Source organism: Coregonus lavaretus, assembly GCF_964263955.1.
Source record: "Coregonus lavaretus genome assembly, chromosome: 15".
Classification (NCBI taxonomy): Eukaryota; Metazoa; Chordata; class Actinopteri; order Salmoniformes; family Salmonidae; genus Coregonus; species Coregonus lavaretus.
The window spans coordinates 533,616-558,223 of record NC_140002.1 but is presented as its reverse complement, the minus strand read 5'-3'; the positions used below and the strand labels follow the sequence as shown (position 1 = coordinate 558,223).

Sequence of the window (24,608 nt, the reverse complement as noted above, 5' to 3'; positions counted from 1 at the left end):
ACCAAACTTTACAGTTGGCACTATGCATTGGGGCAGGTAGCATTCACCTGGCATCCGCTAAACTCAGATTCGTCCGTCGGCCTGCCAGATGGTGAAGCGTGATTCATCACTCCAGAGAACGCGTTTCCACTGCTCCAGAGTCCAATGGCGGCGAGCTTTACACCTCTCCATTCGACGCTTGGCATTGGGCATGGTGATCTTAGGGTTGTGTGATGCTGCTCTGCCATGGAAACTAATTTCATGAAGCTCCCAATGAACAGTTATTGTGCTGATGTTGCTTCCAGAGGCAGTTTGGAACTCGGTAGTGAATGTTGCAACTGAAGACAGACGATTTTTACACGCTACGCGCTTCAGCACTCGGTGGTCCCGTTCTGTGAGCTTGTGTGGCCTACCACTTAGCGGCTGAGCCGTTGTTGCTCCTAGACGTTTCCACTTCACAATAACAGCACTTACAGTTGACCGGGGCAGCTCTAGCAAGGCAGAAATTTTACGAACTGACTAGGTGGAAAGGTGGCATCCTATGATGGTGCCACGTTGGAAGTCACTGAGCTCTTCAGTACCGGCCATTTCTACTGCCAATGTTTGTCTATGGAGATTGCATGGTTGTGTGTTCGATTTTATACACCTGTCAGCAACGGGTGTGGCTGAAATAGCCGAATCCACTAATTTGAAGACGTGTCCACATACTTTTAAATGGCTTTACTGAGATCATTTTTTGTGTTCGTCTATTATTGACCTCTGCTCCTAACCCTCCCTGTCCCTTGTGTCCAGGTGCTGCAGCCGGTGTGCCACACCCGGGCCCTGCAGCTGTGGACGGCCGTCTACCTGCCCACCTCCTCACCCTGCACCTCTGCCGAGGACGCCATGGAGCTCTACCTGTCCCCCGGCCTACAGGGAGACGAGCTCACCTCACGGTCCCTGGACAGGTAGGGCTTTCCACTCACTCCAGTCTTCTGTCTCTTAGTGCATTTGTAAAACCATTGACTTAATTCTATCTCCTTGTATCTCTGAGCTCTCTGTGTTTCCAAGGGCTTATTTTCGGTATTGTTTTTAAGGATTTACTCACGGTGGGGTAAATCATGATGAACAGGCTCAGTGTATCTACAGCTCTAGTGTTTAGATCCTGCCTGCCCTCTAGTGGTACAGAAGGGAAGCTCACCTGCCTGCCCTCTAGTGGTACAGAAGGGAAGCTCACCTGCCTGCCCTCTAGTGGTACAGAAGGGAAGCTCACCTGCCTGCCCTCTAGTGGGACAGAAGGGAAGCTCACCTGCCTGCCCTCTAGTGGTACAGAAGGGAAGCTCACCTGCCTGCCCTCTAGTGGGACAAAAGGGAAGCTCACCTGCCTGCCCTCTAGTGGTACAGAAGGGAAGCTCACCTGCCTGCCCTCTAGTGGTACAGAAGGGAAGCTCACCTGCCTGCCCTCTAGTGGTACAGAAGGGAAGCTCACCTGCCTGCCCTCTAGTGGTACAGAAGGGAAGCTCACCTGCCTGCCCTCTAGTGGGACAAAAGGGAAGCTCACCTGCCTGCCCTCTAGTGGGACAAAAGGGAAGCTCACCTGCCTGCCCTCTAGTGGGACAAAAGGGAAGCTCACCTGCCTGCCATCTAGTGGGACAAAAGGGAAGCTCACCTGCCTGCCCTTTTGTGGTACAGAAGGGAAGCTCACAGATGAGGGAAGCTCCACCACTTTCATTAACTTGAGATTTGTATTTATTCCCCTCTGTGCAGGCTTCCTAAGACTCGCTCCATGGACAACCTGGTGTCTGCCTGTGAGAACGGGGTGGCCCTCACCCGCACCTCCAGCGACCCCAACCTCAATAAGCATTGTCAGGAGGGCCGCACGGGCCTTGGCCTGGAGCCTATGGCTGCTATAGGAGGAGGGGCCGCACCCGACAGCCCAGAGGACGTCAGCCCTGACACGGGATTGGAAAGCGATGACTCTGAGGTGGAGCCCGTCACTCAAATCCCTCCTACCACACCCCTGGAGATGGAGCCGAGGGAAGAGGGCTTTGAGGAGGAGGAGTTGAGAGAGGAGATCTGTCTCACCACCCAGCCCCTGCCCTCCCTGCCCCTCTCCCCCATCGCTCTGGAGCAGGGCCTCGCCCACCTCCCCTCTCTCCCCCTGCCCACACCAATCCTCCATCAGACCCTCTCCCAGACCACCAGCCCCCCAGTTCCTCCCCCTCGACTGCCACATCAGATGGCTGACAGTCACTCCAGGACTGCCTTGGTCACTACCCGTCCTGCCTCCATACCATCACCACCTGCCTGGAAGGGCCCACTACCGGCAGCCGTTCTGAACAGGCCTATCACCAATGGCCTCCAGATCGGACGCTCCACTTCTTCAGAGCTGCTGGCCCCTGAGCAGCTAGTTCCCATACTTCCTACGGCCATGGAGGACTCCACCGAGACGCTCACAGACGAAACAGAGGCCCCACCAACGCTACCCCCTAGCAGGAGAGAAAGTCTAGGCCAGGCCCAGGCCCCAGAGTGGGCCTTACCCCAGGCCCAGGGAGAGGAGGGAGAGGGGAAGAGGACAGAGGGTGTGAGTGGCAGAGACCTGGTGCCTCTGAGAGGACGTGTGATAGCAGTACCAACATCAAAGGTAGCAGCGTCCTTCGCCTCCACAGTGCCCCCTGTTGACAACAGCCAGGCGGTGGAGGTGCGACGCCGGGTCTCTCAGAGCCAACTGCGTGTCAGTGAGGAGCTGTCTCTGCTGGGCTCTCGCTGGGAGAGTGTCCAGGGCCTGGTCCAGTCTGCCTGCAGCACTGCAGCCAGCCACTCTGGACTCTCAGCCAACCTCTCGTCAGGCTTCTGTCGAGCCCTTCAGCCCACTGCCTACCAGAGTCGACGCCTGGCTGGCAAGCTGCTGCGCGCCCAGGGCATGGCCGTGCCCAACGGCGTGCCTAACGGAGGTTCGCAGTACGGCCGAAGGGAGAGGGAGGACAGGGTGCGCTCCTCGGCTCCAGCCCCAGCCAGCTCCAGCCCTGTCAGGTCCGGGTCAGGCTGGCTCTCTGCAGTCAGAAGCAGCCCGGGCTACGCTGCCATCATGTGCCCAACCACCACCAGCGCTCCACCCGCCTTTTCAATCCGCCAGCTCCTCCCAGCCTCTCCCTGCTCCTCGGCCTCCCCCGTGCCCTCCTCCCAGCCCCCCCCGGCCTACCTGGATGATGACGGGCTGCCGGTGCCCGTGGACGCGGTGCAGCAGCGCCTCAGGCAGATGGAGGCGGGGTATAAACAGGAAGTGGAGGTGCTGAGATGCCAGGTGCGCCAGCTGCAGATGAGGCTGGAGAGGAAACAGTACGGCACGCCGCCCTCCGAGCCTGACGTCGACTACGAGGACGACATTGTGAGTAGATCTCCTACTTGGACTTTGAACCCCAATGTATTATTACTGTGATGTGAAAGGATATACATGTAGGACATTACTAAATACTTCATAATTACAACCCAAATGTTAACTTTGGTGGAATTGCCCTTTAATAGAGAGCCAATCCCTCAATAGCCAGTAAACGAAAAGTTGCTGGTTCGTATTCCCGAGCCGACTAGGTGAAAAAATTTACCGATGTGCCCTTAAGCAAGGCATTTAACCCTAATTGCTCCTCTAAGTGTCTTTGGATAAGAGCGTCTGCTAAATGACATGTATATGTGCTAGTGGGGTTAGTTGTAATAGTTGTCTCTGTACAAAAAAACAAAGGAAAGTGTGGAACTGTCTCTCTCGCTCTCTCTCATCATGTCACCCTCCCTCTCATTTTCACCTGTCTGACCGCTTGTCTGTCCTCTTGTCTGTCCTCTCCGTCTCCAGACGTGTCTGCGTGAGTCAGACGACAGTGATGAGGAGGACAGTCTATCGGACCACAGCGAGGACCGTTTCTCCGAGGGCAGCTGGGACAGAGTGGAGCAGAAGGAGACAGAGGTCAGCGTCCCTCATAGTCTCCTATCCCTAACCCTGCCCCCTAACCCTAACCCTGTAGTCTACTGCCCCCTAACCCTAACCCCACCCCTAACCCCACCCCTAACCCCTAACCCTCATAGTCTACTGCCCCCTAACCCCTAACCCTCATAGTCTACTGCCCCCTAACCCCTAACCCCTAACCCTCATAGTCTACTGCCCCCTAACCCCTAACCCTCATAGTCTACTGCCCCCTAACCCCTAACCCTCATAGTCTACTGCCCCCTAACCCCTAACCCCTAACCCTCATAGTCTACTGCCCCCTAACCCCTAACCCTCATAGTCTACTGCCCCCTAACCCCTAACCCCTAACCCTCATAGTCTACTGCCCCCTAACCCTCATAGTCTACTGCCCCCTAACCCCTAACCCTCATAGTCTACTGCCCCCTAACCCCTAACCCTCATAGTCTACTGCCCCCTAACCCCTAACCCTCATAGTCTACTGCCCCCTAACCCCTAACCCTCATAGTCTACTGCCCCCTAACCCCTAACCCTCATAGTCTACTGCCCCCTAACCCCTAACCCCTAACCCTCATAGTCTACTGCCCCCTAACCCCTAACCCTCATAGTCTACTGCCCCCTAACCCCTAACCCTCATAGTCTACTGCCCCCTAACCCCTAACCCTCATAGTCTACTGCCCCCTAACCCCTAACCCTCATAGTCTACTGCCCCCTAACCCCTAACCCCTAACCCTCATAGTCTACTGCCCCCTAACCCCTAACCCCTAACCCTCATAGTCTACTGCCCCCTAACCCCTAACCCTCATAGTCTACTGCCCCCTAACCCCTAACCCTCATAGTCTACTGCCCCCTAACCCTCATAGTCTACTGCCCCCTAACCCCTAACCCTCATAGTCTACTGCCCCCTAACCCCTAACCCTCATAGTCTACTGCCCCCTAACCCCTAACCCTCATAGTCTACTGCCCCCTAACCCCTAACCCCCATAGTCTACTGCCCCCTAACCCCTAACCCTCATAGTCTACTGCCCCCTAACCCCTAACCCTCATAGTCTACTGCCCCCTAACCCCTAACCCTCATAGTCTACTGCCCCCTAACCCTCATAGTCTACTGCCCCCTAACCCCTAACCCCTAACCCTCATAGTCTACTGCCCCCTAACCCTAACCCCTAACCCTCATAGTCTACTGCCCCCTAACCCCTAACCCTCATAGTCTACTGCCCCCTAACCCCTAACCCTCATAGTCTACTGCCCCCTAACCCCTAACCCTCATAGTCTACTGCCCCCTAACCCCTAACCCTCATAGTCTACTGCCCCCTAACCCCTAACCCTAACCCTCATAGTCTACTGCCCCCTAACCCCTAACCCTCATAGTCTACTGCCCCCTAACCCCTAACCCTCATAGTCTACTGCCCCCTAACCCCTAACCCTCATAGTCTACTGCCCCCTAACCCCTAACCCTCATAGTCTACTGCCCCCTAACCCTCATAGTCTACTGCCCCCTAACCCCTAACCCTCATAGTCTACTGCCCCCTAACCCTCATAGTCTACTGCCCCCTAACCCTCATAGTCTACTGCCCCCTAACCCCTAACCCTCATAGTCTACTGCCCCCTAACCCCTAACCCTCATAGTCTACTGCCCCCTAACCCCTAACCCTCATAGTCTACTGCCCCCTAACCCCTAACCCTCATAGTCTACTGCCCCCTAACCCCTAACCCTCATAGTCTACTGCCCCCTAACCCCTAACCCTCATAGTCTACTGCCCCCTAACCCCTAACCCTCATAGTCTACTGCCCCCTAACCCCTAACCCTCATAGTCTACTGCCCCCTAACCCCTAACCCCTAACCCTCATAGTCTACTGCCCCCTAACCCCTAACCCTCATAGTCTACTGCCCCCTAACCCCTAACCCCTAACCCTCATAGTCTACTGCCCCCTAACCCCTAACCCTCATAGTCTACTGCCCCCTAACCCTCATAGTCTACTGCCCCCTAACCCCTAACCCTCATAGTCTACTGCCCCCTAACCCCTAACCCCCATAGTCTACTGCCCCCTAACCCCTAACCCCTAACCCTCATAGTCTACTGCCCCCTAACCCTAACCCCTAACCCTCATAGTCTACTGCCCCCTAACCCCTAACCCCTAACCCTCATAGTCTACTGCCCCCTAACCCCTAACCCCTAACCCTCATAGTCTACTGCCCCCTAACCCCTAACCCTCATAGTCTACTGCCCCCTAACCCCTAACCCCTAACCCTCATAGTCTACTGCCCCCTAACCCCTAACCCCTAACCCTCATAGTCTACTGCCCCCTAACCCCTAACCCTCATAGTCTACTGCCCCCTAACCCCTAACCCTCATAGTCTACTGCCCCCTAACCCTCATAGTCTACTGCCCCCTAACCCCTAACCCTCATAGTCTACTGCCCCCTAACCCCTAACCCTCATAGTCTACTGCCCCCTAACCCCTAACCCTCATAGTCTACTGCCCCCTAACCCCTAACCCCTAACCCTCATAGTCTACTGCCCCCTAACCCCTAACCCTCATAGTCTACTGCCCCCTAACCCTAACCCCTAACCCTCATAGTCTACTGCCCCCTAACCCCTAACCCCTAACCCTCAGTCTACTGCCCCCTAACCCTCATAGTCTACTGCCCCCTAACCCCTAACCCTCATAGTCTACTGCCCCCTAACCCCTAACCCCTAACCCTCATAGTCTACTGCCCCCTAACCCTAACCCCTAACCCTCATAGTCTACTGCCCCCTAACCCCTAACCCTCATAGTCTACTGCCCCCTAACCCCTAACCCTCATAGTCTACTGCCCCCTAACCCCTAACCCCCATAGTCTACTGCCCCCTAACCCCTAACCCCTAACCCTCATAGTCTACTGCCCCCTAACCCCTAACCCTCATAGTCTACTGCCCCCTAACCCCTAACCCTCATAGTCTACTGCCCCCTAACCCCTAACCCTCATAGTCTACTGCCCCCTAACCCCTAACCCTCATAGTGTACTGCCCCCTAACCCCTAACCCTCATAGTCTACTGCCCCCTAACCCCTAACCCTCATAGTCTACTGCCCCCTAACCCCTAACCCCTAACCCTCATAGTCTACTGCCCCCTAACCCCTAACCCCTAACCCTCATAGTCTACTGCCCCCTAACCCCTAACCCTCATAGTCTACTGCCCCCTAACCCTCATAGTCTACTGCCCCCTAACCCCTAACCCTCATAGTCTACTGCCCCCTAACCCCTAACCCCCATAGTCTACTGCCCCCTAACCCCTAACCCCTAACCCTCATAGTCTACTGCCCCCTAACCCTAACCCCTAACCCTCATAGTCTACTGCCCCCTAACCCCTAACCCCTAACCCTCATAGTCTACTGCCCCCTAACCCCTAACCCCTAACCCTCATAGTCTACTGCCCCCTAACCCCTAACCCTCATAGTCTACTGCCCCCTAACCCCTAACCCCTAACCCTCATAGTCTACTGCCCCCTAACCCCTAACCCCTAACCCTCATAGTCTACTGCCCCCTAACCCCTAACCCTCATAGTCTACTGCCCCCTAACCCCTAACCCTCATAGTCTACTGCCCCCTAACCCTCATAGTCTACTGCCCCCTAACCCCTAACCCTCATAGTCTACTGCCCCCTAACCCCTAACCCTCATAGTCTACTGCCCCCTAACCCCTAACCCTCATAGTCTACTGCCCCCTAACCCCTAACCCCTAACCCTCATAGTCTACTGCCCCCTAACCCCTAACCCTCATAGTCTACTGCCCCCTAACCCTAACCCCTAACCCTCATAGTCTACTGCCCCCTAACCCCTAACCCCTAACCCTCAGTCTACTGCCCCCTAACCCTCATAGTCTACTGCCCCCTAACCCCTAACCCTCATAGTCTACTGCCCCCTAACCCCTAACCCCTAACCCTCATAGTCTACTGCCCCCTAACCCTAACCCCTAACCCTCATAGTCTACTGCCCCCTAACCCCTAACCCTCATAGTCTACTGCCCCCTAACCCCTAACCCCCATAGTCTACTGCCCCCTAACCCCTAACCCTCATAGTCTACTGCCCCCTAACCCCTAACCCTCATAGTCTACTGCCCCCTAACCCCTAACCCTCATAGTCTACTGCCCCCTAACCCCTAACCCCTAACCCTCATAGTCTACTGCCCCCTAACCCCTAACCCCTAACCCTCATAGTCTACTGCCCCCTAACCCCTAACCCTCATAGTCTACTGCCCCCTAACCCCTAACCCCTAACCCTCATAGTCTACTGCCCCCTAACCCCTAACCCTCATAGTCTACTGCCCCCTAACCCTAACCCTCATAGTCTACTGCCCCCTAACCCCTAACCCTCATAGTCTACTGCCCCCTAACCCCTAACCCTCATAGTCTACTGCCCCCTAACCCCTAACCCTCATAGTCTACTGCCCCCTAACCCCTAACCCTCATAGTCTACTGCCCCCTAACCCCTAACCCCTAACCCTCATAGTCTACTGCCCCCTAACCCCTAACCCTCATAGTCTACTGCCCCCTAACCCCTAACCCTCATAGTCTACTGCCCCCTAACCCCTAACCCCTAACCCTCATAGTCTACTGCCCCCTAACCCTCATAGTCTACTGCCCCCTAACCCCTAACCCTCATAGTCTACTGCCCCCTAACCCCTAACCCCTAACCCTCATAGTCTACTGCCCCCTAACCCTAACCCTCATAGTCTACTGCCCCCTAACCCCTAACCCTCATAGTCTACTGCCCCTAACCCCTAACCCTCATAGTCTACTGCCCCCTAACCCCTAACCCTCATAGTCTACTGCCCCCTAACCCCCCTAACCCCTAACCCCCCCCTAACTTTATACTACATTGTACACTACAGCCCCTCCCACTCACCTTTTACCTTTCTGCCCCAGATACCTATATACATATACTATATACCGATACACTGTTCTAATAGGTGTCTGTCTGTCTGTCTGTCTGCAGGTCACAAGATGGGTCCCCGATCACATGGCCTCCCATTGTTTCAACTGCGACTGTGAGTTCTGGATGGCCAAGAGACGTCATCACTGCAGGTTTGTTAAGCTTTACCTTTGATCACTAATGGAAGCATTAATCAAGATGTCCCTAGATAAGATATCATAAGTAAGCTCCTGTAAAGTGTAGGATAATGAACATTAGTCTATACCTTCAACGCTCAGCAGATTTTATACCACACCTACTAGGGATTTTAGATTTTAAAAACGACAGCTCCTGTTTAGCAAAAAGTTTTACTTTTTACTTAAAGTTTTATATTTGGGTTAGGGTTTGTTTTACCGACCTTAGTTGAATGCACTCTCTGGATAAGAGCGTCTGCTGAGTGACTGAAATGTGAATCTAGTTGACTCTGTCTCTGTCTCCTCAGGAACTGTGGCAATGTGTTCTGTAAAGACTGCTGCCACCTGAAGCTGCCCATCCCAGACCAGCAGCTGTATGACCCTGTCTTGGTGTGTAACGTCTGCTATGACCTGCTGCTGGAGGCCAGGAACAGAGAGATCCGCAGCCAGCAGCTCAAGAAGCCCATCGCCACAGCCTCCAGCTGAGAGACAGGAGAGAGAGAGAGAGCCCTTTTTTACTGAATGGCCCAGTCCTGGCTCAGTCTGGCCTGGCTTGGCTCGGTTCAGTTTGGCCCAGTTAGGAACTGGATCAGCACCATCTTGGATCAGCTTTGGACAGATATGAGCCAAGTGCCCCATTCACACTACCCTAACATGGTCTGGTCTGGTCTTGGCTGGGGGGGGGGGGGGTGAGCAGGTCTTGTTGCTCTGTGGGAGGGAGGGAGAGTCTTGTTGCTCTGTGGGAGGGAGGGAGGGTCTTGTTGCTCTGTGGGAGGGAGGCCACTGACTGCTGTGGATGAGAGAGACTGACAGGAGTAGAGGAGGGGATGGCAGTGAATGAACTGGAGGAGGAGGAAGAGGAGCGGATGGTATGGAGGCTATCCCACTGAGTTGAACCCCTTTTGGTCGAACACGTTTCCAGCTTGGAAGGAAGGCTGCCCTGCCCTGCCCTGCCCTGCCCTGCCCTGCCCTGCCCTGCCCTGCCCTGCCCTGCCCTGCCCTGGGGCTGTTGTCCTCTAGTGGTGCCTCAGATACCCCCCCCCCCCCCCCCCCCCCCCCCCCCCGATGCCCCATATCGCCCCCCTGCTCCTGTAACCTACTGGGAGGTGTTCCATCATCTCAAACCTACCTGACTGCCCCCCCCCCCCCACACACACACACACTCTAGTGCATCCCTGTCACACACCAACCAACCACCCTATGATGTACCTCCCCCCCCCAAACACACACACCTACTCGCCTCAGAGGACAATCTCTCACCCTCCTAAAGTACGGGGGACTCCAAAGCCTTTACCTGTTCTACTGGTGGCTGACGATAACTTTAAAAAGCTAAATGCTGCTACAGTATCTAAAAAGTCTAATTTTGTATTATTATTATTTTGTGCACTACAAGCTCTTTGTCTATTTCAGCGAATTTGAGACCAAACTCGAGCGAAAGGGAGAAAATCTGCTGTTTACTTGCGGTCGTATCTTTTTTGTGGAGTTTGAATGTAAACGTTTTGAAATGAAATGGACAAGTGTTGGAGTAACTGGAAGACTGGTGATATTAGGTCGGTTGTGTACTTGTTCATTCCTTCAATGTTATTTCAAAAAAAAAAAGAAAGATATGCACAGTCAATGTGGTTCTGTCTTTGTCAAGTCAAGTGTAGCCCTGACAACATGTAGAACGTCCTGAGGTATCCCACTATCTGTGTGGACAAAGGTTCATTAGAACAGATCAATAAATGTCATTCGGATATGCACCTGATCAGAGGAGTCTCTTCAAAAAGAAACATTTGAATGGAAAGGCTAAGCATCCAGACGAGACAAGCTGTTGCCATGTTTCCAAATAGAGTGTTTTTCTGCAATGTTGTCGTACAGTATGACTTACAATGAAAGGTCACTGGAAAGTACTTGATGGTCGTTAGCTGATGGGAGGGAGGGAGGGAGGGGTTTTGAATAATGGAGTATACTTCTACACTGCTGTGTACAGTAGCATGGTTCCGCTTTGACTGCTCAAACCCTCCTCTTTTAATCAACCCTTCTCGTCAGGTTCCTGTCCCAGAATGTTAATGCCTGGCGTTTTAAAAAGACTGGAGAACGTACTAAAGTGCTATGAATTTCTTTCTTTTTTTTCCTCTGTACGGTAGGGGGAGTTTGGCTAGCCTTGTATCTGAACTGAATTTGCCATGTCACCAAACGCAAGTGAAACTGTTGTGGAACGTAGTGAAATCAGTTTGGATGCCATGCTAGAGTTTGGCTGTGGTTTCTACAAATTGTCCTATGGCAAAAAGGTCTGTTTTTTTGTTCCTTGTTCGTTGAGACAGAAGTGCCATATTTTCTTTATTTTTGTCTTTGTTTTTGAAAGCCTTTTTCTCATGGAGACGACAGCAGGTAACTAAACTGAACTGGCCAATACTTGGTTTGCTTTAATGGTAGCTGCTTAACAACATGAAAAATAATTTAAAGATCAGAACAGGGAAATGTCCATTAGATAAAGAGGTAAAGAGAATGATTTGTTAATAAATGTATGAACTGAAGATTTAAATGAGATAGTGATGAGCCTGTATGGTTGTCATGGTTATCCATTGCCTAATAACATTTGGGGCCTTTCACGCGGTGTTGATGGCAAAATCTGAACGAGGAGGAAGTGGAACCCCGATATGTAATATAATATATAGTTATCTGATTCAGTACTAGTGGCTAAAACCTGTCACTTAGCGAATAATTGTGTAAAGAACTCAAATGCACTGTAAAAGAGATCCTATGGGTTAAAATAAAAAATATTCTCTATATCAAGTATGTGCTTAATCTCCATTCTGTTTTATGTTATTATGGTGTAATAATGGCATTGTGCAACCATGGACTGTTTTTATCTTCAAAGCTTTTTCAGTGCACAATTGGGAGTTTTGGGGTATTTTAACAAAGAAGAGTCAATCATGCACAAAACAGGCTTTGAGTTAATACTACTACCACCTGTCCCTTTTACCTATCCAGGTCCAGGACAGGAAGCTTGGCTGTACACCAATCACAGGACAGGGGGCTTGGCTGTACACCAATCACACTGAGACACCCCCACACCCTTCCCTCTACATGCCAACCCAGGAAGTAGAGCAGGTGGATTGGAGAGCTCCTGGCAATGCCATCCCTCTAAAGCAGGGATGGACAACCAGCGGCCCGCGGCCCCCCCCCCCCTCCTCCTTTTTGAAGGACCTCAGCTCAATTTCAGCAAGTTATAATAGTAGAATACACAAGGTGTAATTTCAAAATTAGTTTGTGCGTCTGCAATTTTTCTTTTATGTCAGTCACTGATAGTCACTCAATTAGCTCATGTCAGCAAACAAATTTTTAACTGGTAAGTTAGTCTAGCGGCCAGCTATCTAAACTTAGTAAAATCACCGGCCTGGGGGCCCTCATTTGATTTTGTTAGTCACTCACTCAGATATAATATTAACTGTAAACATTTCTCTCGATCCTAAATGTGTACATGTGGTTACGCTAACCTGTGAACAACTGCGGTCGTGATGAGTTCAGATTTTTTGTGGCCCCCACCCCTATCAAAGTGGCCCCCACCCCTATCAAAGTGGCCCCCACCCCTATCAAAGTGGCCCCCACCCCTATCAAAGTGGCCCATCCCTGCTCTACAGGTTACTATGTCAAGGACATGATCATTCCTCGTCATCATTCATTGTGTTATATTATGTTTCTTCCAGAGAGTTAGCTAGCTAGTTAACCTCATATTGCACGTTGTAGGTGGTGAGGTTTTGTACGTGCTTTAGCCTCGGACGCTGGCAAGATGGCCTGACGGAGGGAATCGAATGGGATACATCATTTTGGGCTGATGTCAGTTGAGGTAATATGCCATTAGTAACAGAACAATAGATCATAGAGATATTGGCAGTGTACAGTTGATTTAATTATGACCCTCTGGTAATGGTTATTCATTTCACATGGATGCTGTGCCCCTGATGGACGTCCCCTGGCGGGACTCCCTACAAACACGCCACTTCAATACAGCTACGACCAGAAGTGACTTCCTAGCAGGTTAGGAGAGCATTTTTGCTAACTCTTTTCCTAACCTTAACCTAATTATCCTAACCAGCTATGTTAATTCTCCTAACCTCCTGCGTAAGTTTTCCTAACCTGCTATGTTAATTCGCCTAACCTCCTGTGTAAATTCTCCTACCCTCCTACATAAGTTATCCTAACCTGCTACGTTAATTCTCCTAACCTCCGTAAGTTCTCCTAACCTGCTACGTTAATTCTCCTAACCTCCTACATAAGTTCTCCTAACCTGCTACGTTAATTCTCCTAACCTCCTACATAAGTTATCCTAACCTGCTACGTTAATTCTCCTAACCTCTGTAAGTTCTCCTAACATGCTACGTTAATTCTCCTAACCTCCGTAAGTTCTCCTAACCTGCTATGTTAATTCTCCTAACCTCTGTAAGTTCTCCTAACCTGCTACGTTAATTATCCTAACCTCCGTAAGTTCTCCTAACCTGCTACGTTAATTATCCTAACCTCCTGTGTACGTTCTCCTAACCTCTGTAAGTTCTCCTAACTTGCTACGTTAATTCTCCTAACCTCCGTAAGTTCTCCTAACCTGCTATGTTAATACTCCTAACCTGCTACATTAGTTATCCTAACCTGCTACGAAAAAGGCACTTCTGATTGTAGCTGTTTCGAGGTGGCGTGTTTTTAGGGAATCTCGTCCCCCATGGCATATCCTAGTGAGAAATAACTTCCTGTATTTCCAAAATTGACCACAAGGTGGTAGTGTTCTGAAGTGAATACAGTTCATTTAATTCTGTATGCCACAGTTTAATATTGACACAGTACAGTAATAAAGCACCTCTATGCAGGCTGTGCTTCATCAGAGATCGCTTTCTCAGAAAGTGCTTCATGCCATTTTCTGACTGTGTGTTGGAGGTAGGGGACATTGACATTCATACATTGCATTCAACTCCAGTATGTACTTCTCACCTCTAAAATCGCATGTCCATATACGCCTCTCTCTGTGTATGTGTGTGTCTCTCTCTATCTCTCTCTGTGTCTGTACAGCCATACAGGATGACCACAGTTTTAATCTTGACAGCAATAAACAAAGCTGCCTCCCCTCTATGACCAGGAGGTGAAAGGCTCTGTGTAGCCGGGGTAGACAGACAGGCCAAGGTAGACAGACAGGCCAGGGTAGACAGACAGGCCAAGGTAGACAGACAGGCCAAGGTAGACAGACAGGCCAAGGTAGACAGACAGGCCAAGGTAGACAGACAGGCCAAGGTAGACAGACAGGCCAAGGTAGACAGACAGGCCAGGGTAGACAGACAGGCCGGGGTAGACAGACAGGCCAGGGTAGACAGACAGGCCAGGGTAGACAGACAGGCCAGGGTAGACAGACAGGCCGGGGTAGACAGACAGGCCAGGGTAGACAGACAGGCCGGGGTAGACAGACAGGCCAGGGTAGACAGACAGGCCGGGGTAGACAGACAGGCCAGGGTAGACAGACAGGCCAAGGTAGACAGACAGGCCAAGGGTAGACAGACAGGCCGGGGTAGACAGACAGGCCAGGGTAGACAGACAGGCCGGGGTAGACAGACAGGCCGGGGTAGACAGACAGACAGGCCAGGGTAGACAGACAGGCCGGGGTAGACAGACAGGCCGGGGTAGACAGACAGACAGGCCAGGGTAGACAGACAGGCCGGGGTAGACAGACAGGCCGGGGTAGACAGACAGACAGGCCAGGGTAGACAGACAGGCCGGGGTAGACAGACAGGCCAGGGTAGACAGACAGGCCAGGGTAGACAGACAGGCCGGGGTAGACAGACAGGCCAAGGGTAGACAGACAGGCCAAGGTAGACAGACAGGACAGGGTAGACAGACAGGCCAAGGTAGACAGACAGGTCAGGGTAGACAGACAGGCCAGGGTAGACAGACAGGCCAGGGTAGACAGACAGGCCAGGGTAGACAGACAGGCCAAGGGTAGACAGACAGGCCAAGGTAGACAGACAGGACAGGGTAGACAGACAGGCCAGGGTAGACAGACAGGCAAGGGTAGACAGACAGGCCAGGGTAGACAGACAGGCCAGGGTAGACAGACAGGCCAAGGTAGACAGACAGGCCAAGGTAGACAGACAGGCCGGGGTAGACAGACAGGCCAGGGTAGACAGACAGGCAAGGGTAGACAGACAGGCCAGGGTAGACAGACAGGCAAGGGTAGACAGACAGGCCAGGGTAGACAGACAGGCCACAGGCCGGGGTAGACAGACAGGCCGGGGTAGACAGACAGGCCAGGGTAGACAGACAGGTCAGGAGGGGCAACATAATATAGAGATGGGGAGAACAGGAGAAAGTGTAATCCTTTGTAATGTTCTGATTGTTCCATGTTGTTGCTGTGGGACTCCCTACTGGTACTGAGGGAGACAGTATTATGGAAACCCTAGTGGTACTGAGGGAGACAGTATTATGGAAACCCTAGTGGTACGGAGGGAGACAGTATTATGGAAACCCTAGTGGTACGGAGGGAGACAGTATTATGGAAACACTAGTGGTACTGAGGGAGACAGTATTATGGAAACCCTAGTGGTACGGAGGGAGACAGTATTATGGAAACCCTAGTGGTACTGAGGGAGACAGTATTATGGAAACCCTAGTGGTACGGAGGGAGACAGTATTATGGAAACCCTAGTGGTACGGAGGGAGACAGTATTATGGAAACCCTAGTGGTACGGAGGGAGACAGTATTATGGAAACACTAGTGGTACTGAGGGAGACAGTATTATGGAAACCCTAATGGTACGAAGGGAGACAGTATTATGGAAACCCTAGTGGTACTGAGGGAGACAGTATTATGGAAACCCTAGTGGTACGGAGGGAGACAGTATTATGGAAACACTAGTGGTACTGAGGGAGACAGTATTATGGAAACCCTAATGGTACGAAGGGAGACAGTATTATGGAAACCCTAATGGTACGAAGGGAGACAGTATTATGGAAACCCTAATGGTACGAAGGGAGACAGTATTATGGAAACCCTAGTGGTACGGAGGGAGACAGTATTATGGAAACCCTAGTGGTACGAAGGGAGACAGTATTATGGAAACCCTAGTGGTACGGAGGGAGACAGTATTATGGAAACCCTAGTGGTACGGAGGGAGACAGTATTATGGAAACCCTAGTGGTACGGAGGGAGACAGTAACATGGAAACCCTAGTGGTACTGAGGGAAACAGTAACATGGAAACCCTAGTGGTACGGAGGGAGACAGTAACATGGAAACCCTAGTGGTACGGAGGGAGACAGTATTATGGAAACCCTAGTGGTACGGAGGGAGACAGTATTATGGAAACCCTAGTGGTACGGAGGGAGACAGTAACATGGAAACCCTAGTGGTACGGAGGGATACAGTAACATGGAAACCCTAGTGGTACGGAGGGAGACAGTATTATGGAAACCCTAGTGGTACTGAGGGAAACAGTAACATGGAAACCCTAGTGGTACGGAGGGGGACAGTAACATGGAAACCCTAGTGGTACGGACGGGGAAAGTAACATGGAAATCCTAGTGGTACGGAGGGAGACAGTAACATGGAAACCCTAGTGGTACGGAGGGAGACAGTATTATGGAAACCCTAGTGGTACGGAGGGAGACAGTATTATGGAAACCCTAGTGGTACGGAGGGAGACAGTAACATGGAAACCCTAGTGGTACGGAGGGATACAGTAACATGGAAACCCTAGTGGTACGGAGGGAGACAGTAACATGGAAACCCTAGTGGTACGGAGGGAGACAGTATTATGGAAACCCTAGTGGTACGGAGGGAGACAGTATTATGGAAACCCTAGTGGTACGGAGGGAGACAGTAACATGGAAACCCTAGTGGTACGGAGGGAGACAGTATTAAGGAAACCCTAGTGGTACGGAGGGAGACAGTATTATGGAAACCCTAGTGGTACGGAGGGGGACAGTAACATGGAAACCCTAGTGGTACGGAGGGAGACAGTATTATGGAAACCCTAGTGGTACGGAGGGAGACAGTATTATGGAAACCCTAGTGGTACGGAGGGAGACAGTAACATGGAAACCCTAGTGGTACGGGGGAGACAGTAACATGGAAACCCTAGTGGTACGGAGGGAGACAGTAACATGGAAACCCTGGTGGTACGGAGGGAGACAGTATTATGGAAACCCTAGTGGTACGGAGGGAGACAGTATTATGGAAACCCTAGTGGTACGGAGGGAGACAGTATTATGGAAACCCTGGTGGTACTGAGGGAGACAGTAACATGGAAACCCTAGTGGTACGGAGGGATACAGTATTATGGAAACCCTAGTGGTACGGATGGAGACAGTAACATGGAAACCCTGGTGGTACGGAGGGAGACAGTATTATGGAAACCCTAGTGGTACAGAGGGAGACAGTATTATGGAAACCCTAGTGGTACGGAGGGAGACAGTTTTATGGAAACCCTAGTGGTACAGAGGGATACAGTATTATGGAAACCCTAGTGGTACGGAGGGAGACAGTAACATGGAAACCCTAGTGGTACTGAGGGAAACAGTAACATGGAAACCCTAGTGGTACGGAGGGGGACAGTAACATGGAAACCCTAGTGGTACGGAGGGAGACAGTAACATGGAAACCCTAGTGGTACGGAGGGAGACAGTATTATGGAAACCCTAGTGGTACGGAGGGAGACAGTATTATGGAAACCCTAGTGGTACGGAGGGAGACAGTAACATGGAAACCCTAGTGGTACGGAGGGAGACAGTATTAAGGAAACCCTAGTGGTACGGAGGGAGACAGTATTATGGAAACCCTAGTGGTACGGAGGGAGACAGTAACATGGAAACCCTAGTGGTACGGAGGGAGACAGTATTATGGAAACCCTAGTGGTACGGAGGGAGACAGTATTATGGAAACCCTAGTGGTACGGAGGGAGACAGTAACATGGAAACCCTAGTGGTACGGGGGAGACTAACATGGAAACCCTAGTGGTACGGAGGGAGACAGTAACATGGAAACCCTGGTGGTACGGAGGGAGACAGTATTATGGAAACCCTAGTGGTACGGAGGGAGACAGTATTATGGAAACCCTAGTGGTACGGAGGGAGACAGTATTATGGAAACCCTGGTGGTACTGAGGGAGACAGTAACATGGAAACCCTAGTGGTACGGAGGGATACAGTATTATGGAAACCCTAGTGGTACGGATGGAGACAGTAACATGGAAACCCTGGTGGTACGGAGGGAGACAGTATTATGGAAACCCTAGTGGTACAGAGGGAGACAGTATTATGGAAACCCTAGTGGTACGGAGGGAGACAGTTTTATGGAAACCCTAGTGGTACAGAGGGATACAGTATTATGGAAACCCTAGTGGTACGGAGGGAGACAGTAACATGGAAACCCTAGTGGTACTGAGGGAAACAGTAACATGGAAACCCTAGTGGTACGGAGGGGGACAGTAACATGGAAACCCTAGTGGTACGGACGGGGAAAGTAACATGGAAATCCTAGTGGTACTGAGGGAGACAGTAACATGGAAACCCTAGTGGTACGGTGGGAGACAGTAACATGGAAACCCTAGTGGTACGGAGGGAGACAGTATTATGGAAACCCTAGTGGTACGGAGGGGGACAGTAACGTGGAGACCCTAGTGGTACGGAGGGAGACAGTATTATGGAAACCCTTGTGGTTCGGAGGGAGACAGTAACATGGAAACCCTAGTGGTACGGAGGGAGACAGTATTATGGAAACCCTAGTGTTACGGAGGGAGACAGTATTATGGAAACCCTAGTGGTACGGAGCGAGACAGTAACATGGAAACCCTAGTGGTACTGAGGGAGACAGTATTATGGAAACCCTAGTGGTACGGTGGGAGACAGTAACATGGAAACCCTAGTGGTACGGAGGGAAACAGTAACATTCAAACCCTAGTTGTACTGAGGGAGACAGTATTATGGAAACCCTAATTGTACGAAGGGAGACAGTATTATGGAAACCCTAGTGGTACGGCGGGAGACAGTAACATGGAAACCCTAGTGGTACGGAGGGAGACAGTATTATGGAAACCCTAGTGGTACGGAGGGAGATAGTATTATGGAAACCCTAGTGGTACGGAGGGAGACAGTATTATGGAAACCCTAGTGGTACGGAGGGAGATAGTATTATGGAAACCCTAGTGGTACGGAGGGAGACAGTATTATGGAAACCATAGTGGTACGGAGGGAGACAGTATTATGGAAACCTTGGTGGTACTGAGGGAGACAGTAACATGGAAACCCTAGTGGTACGGAGGGATACAGTATTATGGAAACCCTAGTGGTACGGATGGAGACAGTAACATTGAAACCCTGGTGGTACGGAGGGAGACAGTATTATGGAAACCCTAGTGGTACAGAGGGGGACAGTATTATGGAAACCCTAGTGGTACGGAGGGATACAGTTTTATGGAAACCCTAGTGGTACAGAGGGATACAGTATTATGGAAACCCTAGTGGTACGGAGGGAGACAGTAACATGGAAACCCCAGTGGTACTGAGGGAAACAGTAACATGGAAACCCTAGTGGTACTGAGGGAAACAGTAACATGGAAACCCTAGTGGTACTGAGGGAAACAGTAACATGGAAACCCTAGTGGTACGGAGGGGGACAGTAACATGGAAACCCTAGTGGTACGGACGGGGAAAGTAACATGGAAATCCTGGTGGTACTGAGGGAGACAGTATTATGGAAACCCTAGTGGTACGGCGGGAGACAGTAACATGGAAACCCTAGTGGTACGGAGGGAAACAGTAACATTCAAACCCTAGTTGTACTGAGGGAGACAGTATTATGGAAACCCTAATTGTACGAAGGGAGACAGTATTATGGAAACCCTAGTGGTACGGCGGGAGACAGTAACATGGAAACCCTAGTGGTACAGAGGGAGACAGTATTATGGAAACCCTAGTGGTACGGAGGGAGATAGTATTATGGAAACCCTAGTGGTACGGAGGGGGACAGTAACATGGAAACCCTAGTGGTACGGGGGAGACAGTAACATGGAAACCCTAGTGGTACGGATGGAGACAGTATTATGGAAACCCTGGTGGTACGGAGGGAGACAGTATTATGGAAACCCTAGTGGTACGGAGGGAGACAGTATTATGGAAACCCTAGTGGTACTGAGGGAGACAGTAACATGGAAACCCTAGTGGTACTGAGGGAGACAGTATTATGGAAACCCTAGTGGTACAGATGGAGACAGTATTATGGAAGCCCTAGTGGTACGGTGGGAAACAGAAACATGGAAACACTAGTGGTACAGGGGAGACAGTAACATGGAAACCCTAGTGGTACGGAGGGAGACAGTAACATGGAAACCCTAGTGGTACTGAGGGAGACAGTATTATGGAAACCCTAGTGGTACAGATGGAGACAGTATTATGGAAACCCTAGTGGTACGGAGGGAGACAGTAACATGGAAACCCTAGTGGTACAGATGGAGACAGTATTATGGAAGCCCTAGTGGTACGGAGGGAAACAGAAACATGGAAACACTAGTGGTACAGGGGAGACAGTAACATGGAAACCCTAGTGGTACGGAGGGAGACAGTAACATGGAAACCCTGGTGGTACGGAGGGAGACAGTATTATGGAAACCCTAGTGGTACGGAGGGAGACAGTATTATGGAAACCCTAGTGGTACGGAGGGAGACAGTATTATGGAAACCCTGGTGGTACTGAGGGAGACAGTAACATGGAAACCCTAGTGGTACGGAGGGATACAGTATTATGGAAACCCTAGTGGTACGGATGGAGACAGTAACATGGAAACCCTGGTGGTACGGAGGGAGACAGTATTATGGAAACCCTAGTGGTACAGAGGGAGACAGTATTATGGAAACCCTAGTGGTACGGAGGGAGACAGTTTTATGGAAACCCTAGTGGTACAGAGGGATACAGTATTATGGAAACCCTAGTGGTACGGATGGAGACAGTATTATGGAAACCCTGGTGGTACGGAGGGAGACAGTATTATGGAAACCCTAGTGGTACGGAGGGAGACAGTATTATGGAAACCCTAGTGGTACTGAGGGAGACAGTAACATGGAAACCCTAGTGGTACGGAGGGATACAGGTTTATAGAAACCCTAGTGGTACGGAGGGATACAGTATTATGGAAACCCTAGTGGTACGGAGGGAGACAGTAACATGGAAACCCTAGTGGTACTGAGGGAGACAGTATTATGGAAACCCTAGTGGTACAGATGGAGACAGTATTATGGAAGCCCTAGTGGTACGGAGGGAAACAGAAACATGGAAACACTAGTGGTACAGGGGAGACAGTAACATGGAAACCCTAGTGGTACGGAGGGAGACAGTAACATGGAAACCCTAGTGGTACTGAGGGAGACAGTATTATGGAAACCCTAGTGGTACAGATGGAGACAGTATTATGGAAACCCTAGTGGTACGGAGGGAGACAGTAACATGGAAACCCTAGTGGTACGGGGGAGACAGTAACATGGAAACCCTAGTGGTACGGAGGGAGACAGTAACATGGAAACCCTGGTGGTACGGAGGGAGACAGTATTATGGAAACCCTAGTGGTACGGAGGGAGACAGTATTATGGAAACCCTAGTGGTACGGAGGGAGACAGTATTATGGAAACCCTGGTGGTACTGAGGGAGACAGTAACATGGAAACCCTAGTGGTACGGAGGGATACAGTATTATGGAAACCCTAGTGGTACGGATGGAGACAGTAACATGGAAACCCTGGTGGTACGGAGGGAGACAGTATTATGGAAACCCTAGTGGTACAGAGGGAGACAGTATTATGGAAACCCTAGTGGTACGGAGGGAGACAGTTTTATGGAAACCCTAGTGGTACAGAGGGATACAGTATTATGGAAACCCTAGTGGTACGGAGGGAGACAGTAACATGGAAACCCTAGTGGTACTGAGGGAAACAGTAACATGAAAACCCTAGTGGTACTGAGGGAAACAGTAACATGGAAACCCTAGTGGTACGGAGGGGGACAGTAACATGGAAACCCTAGTGGTACGGACGGGGAAAGTAACATGGAAATCCTAGTGGTACTGAGGGAGACAGTAACATGGAAACCCTAGTGGTACGGTGGGAGACAGTAACATGGAAACCCTAGTGGTACGGAGGGAGACAGTATTATGGAAACCCTAGTGGTACGGAGGGGGACAGTAACGTGGAGACCCTAGTGGTACGGAGGGAGACAGTATTATGGAAACCCTTGTGGTTCGGAGGGAGACAGTAACATGGAAACCCTAGTGGTACGGAGGGAGACAGTATTATGGAAACCCTAGTGTTACGGAGGGAGACAGTATTATGGAAACCCTAGTGGTACGGAGCGAGACAGTAACATGGAAACCCTAGTGGTACTGAGGGAGACAGTATTATGGAAACCCTAGTGGTACGGCGGGAGACAGTAACATGGAAACCCTAGTGGTACGGAGGGAAACAGTAACATTCAAACCCTAGTTGTACTGAGGGAGACAGTATTATGGAAACCCTAATTGTACGAAGGGAGACAGTATTATGGAAACCCTAGTGGTACGGCGGGAGACAGTAACATGGAAACCCTAGTGGTACGGAGGGAGACAGTATTATGGAAACCCTAGTTGTACGGAGGGAGATAGTATTATGGAAACCCTAGTGGTACGGAGGGAGACAGTATTATGGAAACCCTAGTGGTACGGAGGGAGACAGTAACATGGAAACCCTAGTGGTACGGAGGGAGATAGTATTATGGAAACCCTAGTGGTACGGAGGGAGACAGTATTTTGGAAACCCTAGTGGTACGGAGGGAGACAGTATTAAGGAAACCCTTGTGGTTCGGAGGGAGACAGTATTATGGAAACCCTAGTGGTTCGGAGGGAGACAGTAACATGGAAACCCTAGTGGTACGGAGGGAGACAGTAACATGGAAACCCTAGTGGTACGGAGGGAGACAGTAACATGGAAACCCTAGTGGTACTGAGGGAGACAGTAACATGGAAACCCTAGTGGTACGGAGGGAGACAGTAACATGGAAACCCTAGTGGTACGGAGGGAGACAGTATTATGGAAACCCTAGTGGTACAGAGGGAGACAGTATTATGGAAACCCTTGTGGTACGGAGGGAGACAGTATTATGGAAACCCTAGTGGTTCGGAGGGAGACAGTAACATGGAAACCCTAGTGGTACTGAGGGAGACAGTATTATGGAAACCCTAGTGGTTCGGAGGGAGACAGTAACATGGAAACCCTAGTGGTACGGAGGGAGACAGTAACATGGAAACCCTAGTGGTTCGGAGGGAGGCAGTAACATGGAAACCCTAGTGTTTCGGAGGGAGACAGTAACATGGAAATATAATTATAGGCAGGGGTGTATTACCTGTACACCCCTTATACAATGCAAAGTAATGGAAATGAATGAGAGTTGATGCAGGTCAATAATATTAGCTGTTATTGTTCATTTTAATCAATTTTATGTAATAATAACTATTGTGATGGTGACTTAAAAACCTTTCCATTCCCACATATCAAAATTAGCATGTTTGAAGAGGGTTGAACATGGAATCGATTAACAGAAGGAACCTGTCCATTAAGTGGTTCAAAGGTTACAATAATGCCACAGCACTGAGCCCAACCTAGCCGATCTGTACTGGGCTGGCCTGCTTACCCATCCACCAGAGTTGCTTCCATGCTGAGAAGGACCTATCGGAGCAGCGCGGCTTGGGTTGGCCTTATTGTGTGTGCGTGTGTCCATGGTTCAGATGTATTCCCCCTCTGGAATGAGCATGTTACTGGGTTACAGCCAGGTTACAGAATAGCAACCTGTAACCCAGTACCGTGCTCATTTCAGAAGGGGGAATACATCTGAACCATGGGTACACACAGGGATCCTGGCCTGCTGGATGTTTCTCAACTTCCTGTCATCTTTCTGAGGTATGCACCGTATTCCATGTTCCCCTAGGACAGTGGTATTCAAAGTCCGGGGTCGCGACCGGGGGAACTGCAGTGGGGTCGGCCAAATATACAGTATGTATACTTGGGGTGGTAGGTAGCCGATCAGTTAAAGAGTTGGATCTGTAGCCGAAAGGTGTCCGGTTCGATTCCTGAGCCGGGTGCTGGAAAAGGGGCTCGCAACTGGAGGGCTGCTGGGTTCACATCCTCAAGACATTCCCCTACCGTTGGCCCTTGAGCAAGGCCCTTAACCCCACAGCATGCTCACTATTCAGGGGTGCTGCACTGCAGCTTCAACCAGTGCTTGTCTCAACTCTATGTGTGCTGTGTAGGGGTTTGAGAATTTCTGTTGTGTGCTGTAACATATGGACAATAAAGTTGTATTGTTTGTGATATGCTGTTTAAGTAATCAGAGGTGGTCCGTTGGTGTTCGTTTAGTGGCAGTCGTTTAACACGCCCTCGTGTACAATTGTTTTATCAGAGGAGATGTTCAATAGAAGTAATATCCAAAGGGGAGGGGCCAGGGGTGGGCTGTTTCTTTCCTGTTGAGTAGGATGATAGATAAGTATAAGACCCCCTTGGAAGAAGAATGCGATCACATTGAAAAAATTACTTATTGTGTTGCCCTGCGCCGCTCGAGCCTGGCAGAGACGCTCTCCAAA

General features: G+C 50.7%; 1 protein-coding gene across 3 annotated transcripts in view; it reads left to right on the top strand.

The window, feature by feature from the left end:
* The window catches only part of mtmr4 (myotubularin related protein 4), a 96,438-nt gene extending 86,774 nt beyond the window's left edge, over positions 1-9,664 (top strand). For all 3 annotated transcript variants that reach the window (XM_084178123.1, XM_084178125.1, XM_084178124.1), the window contains exons 15-19: positions 772-926; positions 1,726-3,346; positions 3,803-3,913; positions 8,887-8,975; positions 9,305-9,664. In XM_084178123.1, the coding sequence (XP_084034249.1) occupies positions 772-926; positions 1,726-3,346; positions 3,803-3,913; positions 8,887-8,975; positions 9,305-9,482 (2,154 nt within the window). In that variant the 3' untranslated portion in view covers positions 9,483-9,664. The remainder of the gene's footprint in view (positions 1-771; positions 927-1,725; positions 3,347-3,802; positions 3,914-8,886; positions 8,976-9,304) is intronic.
* Positions 9,665-24,608: the final 14,944 nt, after the last annotated feature.